This window comes from Dicentrarchus labrax, unplaced genomic scaffold (genome assembly GCF_905237075.1).
Source record: "Dicentrarchus labrax unplaced genomic scaffold, dlabrax2021, whole genome shotgun sequence".
Lineage (NCBI taxonomy): Eukaryota > Metazoa > Chordata > Actinopteri > Moronidae > Dicentrarchus > Dicentrarchus labrax.
In genome coordinates, this window is record NW_026136714.1 from 3463065 (window position 1) to 3475641 (window position 12577).

At 43.1% G+C, this 12577-nt stretch overlaps 1 protein-coding gene and 1 long non-coding RNA gene across 4 annotated transcripts in view; one reads left to right on the plus strand and one right to left on the minus strand.

The window, feature by feature from the left end:
* LOC127376114 (tetratricopeptide repeat protein 28-like) overlaps window positions 1-12577 on the plus strand; it is a 164074-nt gene that overhangs the window by 99011 nt on the left and 52486 nt on the right. For all 3 annotated transcript variants that reach the window (XM_051422708.1, XM_051422709.1, XM_051422711.1), the window contains 2 exons: window positions 3359-3631; window positions 5379-5509. In XM_051422708.1, the coding sequence (XP_051278668.1) occupies window positions 3359-3631; window positions 5379-5509 (404 nt within the window). The remainder of the gene's footprint in view (window positions 1-3358; window positions 3632-5378; window positions 5510-12577) is intronic.
* On the minus strand, window positions 3556-9031 carry LOC127376117 (uncharacterized). Its single transcript, XR_007887488.1, has 3 exons — window positions 8775-9031; window positions 5318-5494; window positions 3556-3645 (listed from the first exon to the last, which is right to left on the minus strand). It is a non-coding gene; the product is annotated as an uncharacterized LOC127376117 (long non-coding RNA).

The window sequence follows — 12577 nt, forward strand, 5'->3', positions numbered from 1 at the left end:
AATACCCCAATTCTTATTGTGTCGTATACACTTCAACCATCTCTGCCTGACACACACTCCTCCTTGCATAGATCAAGGTTTCTTTTCATTATCCCAGAGTCAAGCAGCTGTTGTTCTCTCATGTGACTCATACTGTATTTCCCACAACAAAGGGCCCTCACACAAGTGGAAACTGGTGCAATCTCACCTCCTGCTTCTTACTGTATCCGTCTCTTCCCGTCTGCCACTCTCGATCACCCTGGCAGCAATTCTTCCTCCAATATCAGCATTGTCCATCTGCATCATTGAACGAGCGGTGGGAAATCAGCCCCTCACAGTTTTATCTATTGGAGGATGTGTTTTACTATGTATGTAATCACATGGGTAATATTCTTACTATTCATCCTGCTCCAGTTCTGTCTGTCGTTCAGCTGCTTGGGGCCAGAGAGAGTGCAAAGGGTCCATTAGCCGTTAATTATTGGATTGTTTTCCACATATGGGGACTGAAAAGGGGTTTTTCACTTCAAGATCCCTCCAGATAAACCATAGAAGAGATGGTTTCACAGTGTGGCAGTTATTGACCCAGGCTGGACCATTTGCCATTAAAAAGCTTGTCCTTTAACCAGAGGATTTAGAGCCTGTTTTCATTAGCATCTGTCCTGCTGAGGATCCTTTGAGCAAAGTGCTTTTGACGAGTGCCAGACGGGTCACTATGTAACTTACACTGTCATCTGACCTTTGCTGTCAATTGTTTCCACAGAGATCAATAAGGAAACGCATTAAAGGATAAGGGTTATTATATTTAATATTTTCTTATCACCAACAAATCCAACAAAACCAAAACCAACTGATCCAAGCCTTCCTTCATCACAATCAAAATGAGCACTGTACTTTATCTGGAGACGATTCCACATGCACATTTCTACTAGGGTTGTGTTATTGGCAAGAATCTGGCAAAGTATCATGATACAGGGGTTACATTCAATATATTGTAACAAATTGCAATACTGCAAGCAAGGCGGGATATTCCAATTTTTTCAAATCCAATTTCAGGAAAACAAACCAAAAAATGCATAAAATCTGAGTTATAAAAGTTAACTTTTTTACATAATCAGAACAGCAGGACCTGTATTGTACATTGTTGCATTTGTCACAATCCCCGTAACATCGGCTATCTGGGGGGGGGGGGGTTAAACCCAACACAACACAAAATGAACCACTGCCATGAATCTTTGCATGTAAACCATTAATTAAAAATCAATACAATGTTTCTGAGAATTGATACAGTGTCACAAAACACAATAAGATTTATTCTTACACCCCTACTTTCTACTGCTGTAAATACTCACAAGCTGGTTGCTGTGCTTAACACAATGCTGCTTTTGGTATTTTCATTGGATTTGTTAGCAGTTACAAAAGTATAATGTCACCAGCCTCATCCTTTTTAAAAAGCCAAACTTAAAAACAATAGTTTATCTTGTCACAACCACACATAAAAACATACTGGTTTTATCATTTTATGATAATAGTAACATCTTAATGCTCATTTTATCCAGTAATATTGTTTAGTATTAGTAGTTTACATAAATGCCAAGAACAACATTTAAAAAAATACTTAAGGTTTTATATTATTTCACGTCCTCTATGATCCTCAAATACAGGAGGGAGAGTGCATGCCATATGTTTTCACATGAGATGTTAGGCAGAATAACTTTTTTGTACATTGCAAATATGTATTTCCGTCCACAAGTATACTGTCATTACAGTGAGGTGTGGCTCTGGCTGCAAAAACAACCTTAAAAAGCCTTTCTTACAAGACAAAAGGAGCGAAATGACTCTCTGTTATGACTTTCTGTTCAGCTGTGTGTATGTCAGTGAGATAGCGGTTGTAATTCTTGCTTCGTATCTCGATACAAGGCTCAGTAAACACTTAAGCTCTTGCATTTGACTTTGTGTGCGTGTGTATGCCTGTGTGTGAAACAACACACTCGAATGTTGTCATAACTACCTGTTTATGAATGCAGCAGCCATGACACCTTTTTAAAAAATGATTCTCTCAGTGTTTGATTTATGACTCAGCTCTCCGTGTCACTCTGAAAGCAATTACAAGCTATGAATGGATATTATATGCACGCACTGTCTCTGTAAGCACGACATTCTGCCAAGTGCTGGAACAGAAGCAATGCTCTTGAAAGAACATCATCAGTTATGCTTTTGAGTGCTTGTGTGGGGAAGCATCGCATATTTGTGTGTGTGTGTGTGTGTGTGTGTGTGTGTGTGTGTGTGTGTGTGTGTGTGTGTGTGAGTGAGTGAGTGTCTAGGTGAATTAGTATCTGTGCGTATTTCCAAGAACTATTGAGTTTGTTCAGATATTGCGACTGTATACTAAATGTTTGTCTAAACAAATGAAGGAAACAGTTTATGAAACCCTGTGCCTTATGCTGAAATGTAGACACACAACCACAGTTAGGCAGTTTGTACAGGCACATCAACACCATGCCGTCTTCTGTAAAGTGCTTTGACCTAATTAGTAGCAACTCTGCTCAAAATATTTGCAAATACGGGGCCATGAGTATTAAGCATCCCCCTGATACACTCCTAAACATGAATGTAAATATACAGTGACACACACAAATACGTCAATAGACACAAAGACACACACTTGGGCGAGCCCCCGTTGCCCCCCCTTCCTGTTGTTCGATGTTGGTGTCTGCCAGAGGGCTTTGTAATCTGAAGGGGCTGTGGATCCCGAATCCCGGGCGGCCCACCATTGATTTATGTCATTGTGTGCATTTTCAGCCTCTTCAAAGGTCACCTTGTATGTCTCCTTTGCTCTGCATTCATCTGGTGCTGCTACTGTTGTGCATTGGCTGCATTAGTTTCCCCATCATTCCTTAAACTCTGTCTCAAAACCCATTCAGCCGGCCTGTATTCTCTCAAACAACCATATTGACTGACACGGAGAGAAGGCAGAAATATAATTTCGCTGTGAGGTTTGTAAAGACAGCCACCCACAATGGTCTAAACTTGTGCCATTTTTATGCAGCGCTGTTGGAAATTGCCTGAGATTACCCCAGTGAGAGTGGAGGGAACAGAGAAATGGCTCATATGATGACTTATTGTCAAATTGTCAGTGAGAGCCGTCACTCAGCCAAGCTACAGGCTATGCTTATCCAGGCAGACAAAACACAGCCACTACCAGAGAAAAGCAGAATTCAGACAGAAGTCACATTTGTCTGGTCTGGTAAACACGTAACACAGTGACTGCAATCAGAGTCAGATATATTGTTGTCAGTCACCATGTCAGCACAAGGTTATGTTTTGGCATATTTTGGAGTCTGTTTCTAATCTCTGTCTTACTCATGTCCTTCCTTCGCAGAGTCTCTCGAGCCCACCTATCAGCAGCTGCAAAAGATGAAACTGGACAAAAGTCCCTTTGTGGTGGTGTCTGTGATTGGCCAGGAGCTGCTGACAGCAAGCCACCACACAGCCTCTGTTGTGGTTCTGGAAGCCGCTTTGAAGATCGGCACATGCAGCCTCAAGCTACGCGGCTCCGTCTTCTCGGCCCTAAGCAGTGCCCACTGGTCCCTGGGCAACACCGAGAAGAGCACTGGCTACATGCAGCAGGACTTGGAGGTGGCCAAGACCTTAGGTAAGATGTCTGAACTGGGAGAAAAAGGAATAATAAGATAGATTAGGGATTCAACAAATTTTTACTTTTGTTACCGAAATAACTTTTTCTCATATTTGCTGGAACCTTCACTATATCCTGGCAGTAGTACACAAGACAGATAATCTGGAAAAAGTCCAATTCCTCTGACTCCTACTTGTGCTGCTAATGGCATTTGCCAGAATACACCAATCAGAGCCAATAAAGATAATTGACTGTTGAGTCTCATTCCAAAGTTTTCAAATGCCGACACTTTGATGACCTGGGAATGAGACTCAACAATCAACTATCTTTCTCAGACTTTAAAAACTTTTTTTATAAAAGTTGCAGAAGACAATGTTTCAGAGCCAAAGGTGACATCATGAAGTTAGTCACTGTGTCCAATCAACACTCCAAAAATCAAAGGATACTTATTTTACAATTATCTAAAACAAAGAAATGTAATAAATCTTTTTGAAATCCACTGAACATTACACCTGCTAAACATCAACCTGTCTACATTATTAGTACGAGCATATTTTCTAGAACGGTACTTTGGTCACTCCTAAAGTCCATACCTCCTTCGGCCGTCACTGTTTTAGGTTCAGTCAGGACCACTTTTGTCAAAAGAACTTTTATTCCAAAGCAGAATGATACATTTGGTGGTATGGCTATGATCAGCTGATGTAGCATGAATTGAGAGCTGAGCTTGACTTCGTGGCCTGCCTGAATTAACGCTGAGCTTAATTTTTGCCGCTCCCAGTGACTGGAAACAGTTACAGAAGTCACTAAAACTGCACAACCTTATTGCATTATCCTCCTTTAATAACTCATTACATACGATAATTTCTGATCACTGCAGCTGATTTTGAAAATTATATATATTAGTATAAAAGTAAATAATATAATAATAATTTAGTATAAAGGCAAAAGTATAGCCTTAAAGAGCGGCTAGCATGGCTGTAGATTCTCAGTCTTGTTCTTTTGTATCTTCATGAAAGCAGAATGCCAGCATATTTTTTAAATGTTTGTCTAGCCTCACTGCGAAGGAATACAAAAAACTATTTTGCTGACCTGGGACAGATTTTTGTCCCTTTGTGTTTTTCCCCTGATGAACATCTTTCACCAGGATGTAAGGTCATTTAAATCTGCAAGAAACTGACAGGATTCAACCCACTTATTTCCTCAAAAATAGATGTATGGATACGCTGTGTGGGTGTTAATATAGGGAGAGGAGGAAGGGTCTGAGAGAATGACAGTAAGGGAAATAAAAAACTTGGTGGTAAGATAAGGGAAAAAAATGAAAACAGAGAGTAGCACAGACTGGCTCCACTCTTCTCACCCCCACACAGTTTGACACATGACTGGGCAGAGCAGCTGGAGATAAGGAGCTGTGGTTCTCAGGTGGAGCACAGAGACTTGCGCTTTACTTTGGCCCTGTCTGTGGGGCCTCTCTGTCAGGCAGAAATAATAAGGCTTTCCCCTCTCACCCTCTGGAGCATTGAGATCAACACTACCAGCTGTCAGGGAAGCTGCTCTACTGTGGAGAACTTATAACGGCCACTTTCCCTTTTAAGGGTGCGGTGGCATGTCAGTGGCATCGATGTGGTTCATCACATCGCTGTTCAACAGTGGCAGTGGGATGATGTGAAATAAACACCAGCTGCTTTGTAATCATGTAGACTGTACCGTAAATATGCTTTCTTGGCTCTTTTCCCCCCTCATCTCTTCTCGGGTTTTTCCTCTTCAGGTGACCAAACAGGGGAATGCCGTGCTCATGGAAATCTGGGCTCGGCATTCTTCTCCAAGGGAAACTACCGCGAAGCTCTGACCAACCATCGCAACCAGCTGGTTCTGGCCATGAAGCTAAAGGACAGAGAGGTAAGAGGCAAACACTTGCAGGGTTTAAAAGCATTTACAGCAGTCAGAAATGAATAGAGCAGGCTAGCTGTCATTGCAGAGGACAATGAATGAAGGTTAAAAAGTTCTTTTTTTTCTCTGAGTCTCTTATCATTTTGTAGGTGTGGGATTGTGCTGTGCCCAGCATTCCTCTGTTCTCCATGTTTAGAGGGTATCTGAAGGAGGAGTCTGAAGGACACAGAGATGCTGCTGCTTTTTGTCTATTTAAAAACATGGGTGTCAAGTTGGTGTAGAGAACACATGAAGGTGATGGGGGAGGAGAGAGAGCGAGGCAGTTGAAGGAAAGGCCAATAGGATAGCCTCAGCAGCTGGTTCACCTTGTTATCAATGCAAACCATTTATGCAGATATTATGCAGATGTTTATCTGGTCCATGTAGCAGTAAGTCTGGGGCTTTGTAACATACGCCTGGTTTGGAATGTAATTTACACAGATTAAGTTGTTTGAATATGGGGCAGAGAGAGGAAGGAAGAGTGGAGGGAAAGAAGAGAAATTAGGAGATGGAGGGAAATTAGTTAGGCAGACGGATCCACTTTTCTTTACTGTTTGGTGCCCTCTTTCTCCCTTCACTCTGTCTTTTACTACTCTCTCTCCCTCTCTCTCCCTGTCTCTGCCCGACCCTCTGTGGTCATTGTTGGAGGGTGACAGGTGCTTGTTCCAACACAATTCCCGTCACACGGGGAGAAGAATGGCCTCCGTTTCCCCCTCATTCCTTATCCTCCCCACCAGGCCGGCAGCCCTGCTTGTTTGTGTTCCCTGATATCAGGAGACATTTAAACAGTCCAGTCAAACGAAGCACAATGCACCAGGATGAAACTAACGGTTGAAGAATGAGGCCCGAGGTCCCTTTGACATCTCTCCCTCCCACAGTTTGAGGATGTGTGCAGAGCAGAAGTATGATTATGAGTCTGCAGACACCAGTGCCAGAAACCTCTGTCATGTAATGAGGTTAGAGAGAGAGATGGGTGAGAGACATAGAGGACATATGCAAAGTCCTCAGTGTGTGCTCTGAGGGTTTGACTGCTCGGCACATGGTTGGCTGTAGCAGTAATTGGATGGCCAAATGTCTGATTTAATGTTTTACCTTGTTTGTGTATGTGTGCGAGTGTGTATATAGACACATATATATGTATATGTACAGAGTAGTATGATTCTGCTCCTAGTTTCATTTAAAGAACTAGCACTACAGTATAAATATATAATTATCAAACTGCTGTAATCCATAGTGCAGCATATATTCAGAAGCCTGTGCTGCTCACATGTTGCTTCTTAGTGGAAAACAATACCCAAACTGCACCCCCATGCTTCCACACAAATGGCAAATGGCTCATGGGTGCCTGAGTGTCCTGGGGCCCGGTGGAGGTCATTGAACACCACTAATAGTTGCATCATATACAACACGTCCCGATTGGCCCTGCATGGTCCACCCTACTGCCCCCCCACTCTCCTCTTGTTCCTCTGAAGGCCCCCTAATCAGAGTCATATGTGTGTCACACCACCTGGTCTCCCTCAGAACACACTGGAGCCTGGTGGATAGCTCATTACGGCCGGCCTGTTGTTTTTGTTTCTGATGTGGACGTTTTATCTGGCCTCTCTGAAGCTGAGGTCACTTCCTAGAGGCCGGGGACAGGATGTTGTTCCTGACTGGATTTCCAGTGCGCGGCCTACAGTGTAGGAGTGCGGAGAAGAGACTGAATATGTGGCATCGATTCCAATCGTCAGTGATACAGGAATATGCGCCATATGTGAATTGAAACAACTTTAATTAGACTGCATTGCAGTTGCTGAGAATTTCCTGGAGACTTTAATGAAATCATATACAGTTAGATGTTTGATGTGATAAAAGGACCTGGTGGACCATGTGGCTTTGATATGACGTGGGATGTGGGTTTTGATTCCGTTGAGCTTCAGGTTTTGATCATGTGGGTAAAAAGCTTGAAAGATGATAAAAGACACATTTAAATGAACTCTGTGAACTTGTTGCAGTTTGTGTGTGTATGTTTGTGTGTGCGTTACCAACCCTAGTCTTTTTTTTTGTGTCCGGTGTTTGATTGCCACCTTTAAAGGAAAATCTGTTATAATGAGATTGTGCTCATCAAGTTAATTGCTGACATCTGGGCAACCTGTTGGCTTGATCACAACCTGTCTGAACGTTTGAACGTTCATGTTTCTTTCCACATTGGACTTTGTTGTAGCATCGTCGCCATGCTTCCAAATCGCGGCAATTACACTGGAGAGTACAATGTGACGCTGGGCGGTTTGACAAAAATCTGTATCACAGCATTTTTAAACACACGGTTTCACGGTGTATAACAGTATTTCATTTTTATGCATGACTGGGCTTTTATATAGTTTTGTAGTGGCTTTTTCTACTGTTAGGAGCACATAGAATATAAAACATTTTAATGTATATGCTGAAGTTTTGATGGAATCAGAATGTAAACCATTTTGCTGCAAGGTAGTAAAAAACAGAACCTTAAAAATAAAAAAGATATGACAACTTTAACATTCCTTCCTTTTCAAAGCAAAATAAGCAAAATATGTTATGTAAATATGTACTAAACTGACAAAAAGTCATAAGTATTCAGAGAGATATTTGTCCAATGTTCTATTAAGAAAACAAATTGTCACAAATTGTTTTGTGCTATGTTAAATAGAGTTAGTTGTGGGTTATTAATTGTCGTGTTATGAAGTTATTACTGTTTGTACACAGTTACACAGTTAATAGGGTTCCCCTCTCAGTGCACTTACAACACAGACTGGCCCAACATTAGTGCATCCAAAAACAATATTGCTGCCTATTAAAGAGTTACAGCAGTTGTTTCAGCTATATGATACTAGCTATGATACTTTACTATGATACAGGAAATTAAAACCGGTGTACTGGTTCATCCGATATATCGCCCAGCACTTGTACAACGTCATCATAACTGATAAAAATGTTGGCTAAATTCACTACACTACCTAAACCCTTAAAGGTGGCAGTATAATATACTCTTTGTTAATAGCAACATTTATCTTTAATGTATGTCTAAAACTTAGTATACTATTACCACAACTAATACTAAGTAGTAGTGTAACTCAAAGCTCTGGTTTACCACAACACTTCAGCTACTAGTCTCTGCTACAGGGTGAACAGTGGCCTGTGTGTGATGAAAGAGCAGAGAAAGACAAAAAGCAGAGATTCCAGATGAGTGTTCTCTATAAATCAAGAGGCAGTACAGTACCTGGGTCCTGTTATATCAGTGAAGTAGCCATGCATGGGATCTCTTTTCATCTCCTAATAACCAGGGAAGAAAATCTCCGTTGTGGCTCTTTACAGCACACTGCAGCAAAAAAAATGGCAAGCCTAGTGTTGGCCACTTGCCTGTAGCTGACCTGCAGACTCTGTGACACTAATAAATCCTGAATCTGACCAGGAGACACATCCATAAAGAACTGAAAAACTGAAAAAAAACAAAACAAAACAGAAAAGATGGCCGAGCTGGGGAAAGGCTCAAAGAGTGAGTGCTCTGTCATCCGCGACTGGGACTGGGAGCTGCGGTCCAAACTAGTGAGGTCATAGGCTAGCGTGAAGTTAGTGTTTTTCTTTAGCTTGCTGCCTTTTGGAAATATCCTTAGCAGATTTTCAGCTGTCATATATACTGCAAATAGAACATAAACACACTCCCTAGTCTTTCTAGCTGTGTGTGTCTTTTCCAACTTTTGTTTTTGTCCCAGTTTCTACACCTGGCTTTATCCAAGGCCTGCCAGTAACCATCTTTAACAAAGGCCTTCTCTGTCATTGTGAAACAAAGCTGTTAAACTAGGTCTTTCCTCTCCAAACTCCCTCTCCCGTCCCCCCTGTTTGTCTGTGACGTTTTCATCTTAAATAGTAGGTTTAACTAGAAGGAGGTAACCCCTAATTTGGGGTGTGAGTATTTAGGAGAAACTGAGGCGGGCTGGCAGTGGTGCACTCTGTAATTATGTCTGTGTGTGATGTTGAAAAGAGTCTCCGCTGCTGACTCCCCCAACCCCAAGTTGAAATGGAAATCACGATCAGGGAAAAGTAAAAAGGATACAAACAATGTTTTTTTCCATAGGCTCCGCAGTTCTTCCCTGTCTCCTACCGCCATTCTCTTTTTTAACTCTGGCTTTTGTTTATCTATGCTCCCTCTCCCTCTCGCTCCATCTGCCGAAAGGAATTTACTCAAACTTTGCCCCTCACTCTGAAAGTGACACGGACTATTTCATCATGGGTGTTTATCTTGCTGCTAGTTTGGGGGCTGTGTGGATCCTGCTGGACCCTCGTTGGTATAATGAGGCTGAGGGCTGAGAGATGAGCCTCTAAATAAGGGGTGAGGAAGAGGGCTAAGTGTGGGTGTTCCTCTTGTCAGGGTCAGGTTTTGTCAGTGTTTGTCAGCACTCTAGCAGAGGAGGGGATCATTAAGGAGTCATTAGGGTATGGACGTGTGCCTCCGCCGCCTTTCTTGGGGCCCACGCTAATAGAGGGTGGCAGAGGGGGGAACTTGGCACCTCTGTCTCTTTTCTTTAGCCTCCACTGCTTTGCTGATTAAGGAGGAGGATTTGGGGATGATTAGAGGGGCTAATTTAGTTGAAATGTTGGGTGGGGACAGGAGGAGAACGGTGTCCGACCAAATGAAAGGCAACACATCTCTTGCTCACTGTGCACACTTCATAGGGCAAGGTCGTCTGTGAGTGCACTCGGCTGTTGATATTACTTTTCCAGTAAAACCACTATGAGCAGTAGTACCACATACAGAAGTACCTGCTTCCTTACCTCCTGTTGTGCGAGACTGAGGCACAGAGCTGGCCATGGTGCAGCGGCTCTAACAGCATGTCCAGCCCGCTGTGCCTTAATGACACACAGGCTCTCCTCGGCCCAGTGGTTTAGAACTGCTCTACAGCAGCTCGCTTAGCCATGAATCACGAGAGATGGACGGCAGGCATCAGCCAATGGGCCATGACCAGAACTGGGAAGCAAGGGTTTTTGTGTGTCTGTGTGTGTTTGTGTGTTTTTGTGTGTATTAATGGGAGCGTACATCTGTGTTCCCATATTCCAATGTCATGTGAATGTGTCATGTTTGTCTTGGAACATTTCAGTGTGTGTCATGCAGGATTGTAAAATGTGAGAAGGTTTTCCACCATAAAGGTTTGTTTGAACAGCCCTCAGGATTTATTCCTCTTAATTTGATTGTTATAGACATCATTTTACAAATCAGTATATATGCCTATGTGTGCATGGGAGTGAGAGACAGTGTGTGTGAATGTCTAACTGACACCTTTGGCTATGATTTGTGCTTGTACAGGTTGCAGTGTAATGGTGTATGTACTGACTTACCATGCCCTGCAACATACCGTTGACCCAGAACATGGAGCTCTGCGTGTGCATGCACAGCAAAATCGAGGTTCATAAACATGTATTTCCTGTGTGTGTGTATGCACATGTATGCAAACGTGCGCGTGTGCCCTGTGCATTTGCTGCATTGGAGGTGACGCAGCTTTGTGTCTCCCCCAGTGGAGCATTTGGAAGGCTGTCAGAGAGATGAATGACTGCCGTTATATCGACTACTGCTCTCTGCCTCTCTGCTACCTCCTCCCACTCTCCTTCCTCAGTGCCCCATGCTCCATTTCTCCTTCCCTCCGCCCTTCCATATCACCTCTGCTTCCTTTCTTTACTTCTCTTCCATCTCTGTCCCTGTTTGTCTTATCCCTTCTCCATTTTACAGAATCTCCGACCATGTCACCATATTATGTGGGAGAGTGGCCTTTAGAGAGAGCCGACACAATCCACTTTTAAAGGCTTCTTCGCCATCAGGGGCTTGGATTTTTAAATTGGCTCGACAAAGCTGAATGCTGTATGGACTCCTACATTTACTGATTAAAGCGTCAATACACAAGCATCACAAGACCTGCCGCTAATGCTACTCTAACAAGACCTAATCTAAACACTGCAGTGGGTTGTGTAGATTGCACTGCTCACAGTCGGGAAGTTGAGTAATTTGTCTTGAATATTACACCTTGTCTATCTTTTTCTCCCTTGCTGCTCCAATCAAGGGCAATACAGTGGGACAGATTAGATCACAAATAAACAGTGACATGGTCACAGGAGACTCCCTCGCTTTCTGATACGCTGTTGTGGTGCACAATATGATTATAGATGACAACCAACAGGCACATAGATAGTGCTCATCAGAGGGAGGAGGGAACGGGCTCCTTGGGGTTTCCACTTCACCACAGGACACCGAGTACACCATAGAGCTTTTAATCATTAAGAAAATCAAACGTCCCATCATTAATCTTGGCAGAGGGATTTGATGTCAAACGGAGAGGGGGATGAAGACGGAATGTGCCAACTCATCTTCCCTAGATAATGGCTGACGATAAGGGATGGAGCCCGATTAAAGGCGTCAGCCAGCTGAACATTAGTTCACATGGCTTTGATTGAAATGAATTGCGTGTCAGTGTAGCCAACTGAAACACTCCCACCTACATTTCTTCCCAGTGTTTTGAGTGGTCCCATTATAGTTCTCACTTTCAGGAGAGCTTGCAAGTGGCCCGAAGAGGCTGGCTAATTCGTTGGCTTTCAACCTGAGTGATTAATTCATTATCTGATCTCATCAGCGTAATCCTTATTATAGAGTGCGTGAGTCATTTTCATGTAAATTCTGATTCCTGCCATCAGGGGACTCTAGGTGTTATTCACCGATGACCAATAATGCATCAGAGTCCAGACTTGGAGCAGACCTCCCGGCTAAACCTGGCACTCCCTCCTCTTCCTCGCCTCCGGCCTCAGTCCAGCCCAGTCTTCATCCAGGCTGGCCAGAGAGCCATTTAAAGCTGTGGAACTGCATCCCTTTCTCAAGTCCGATCGATAGTGGAGCTGTCAGCAAGACGAATGGAGGCTTTAGGAAGTCCATTTTAATGAAGGAGAAGGAGAAGGAGCAATAGAAAGAGAGGTACTTGGAAAAAAGAGGAGGGGGTAGAAGGAGAGAGGGAGAGCCATGGAAGGTAGTTATGAAGGGAAGGA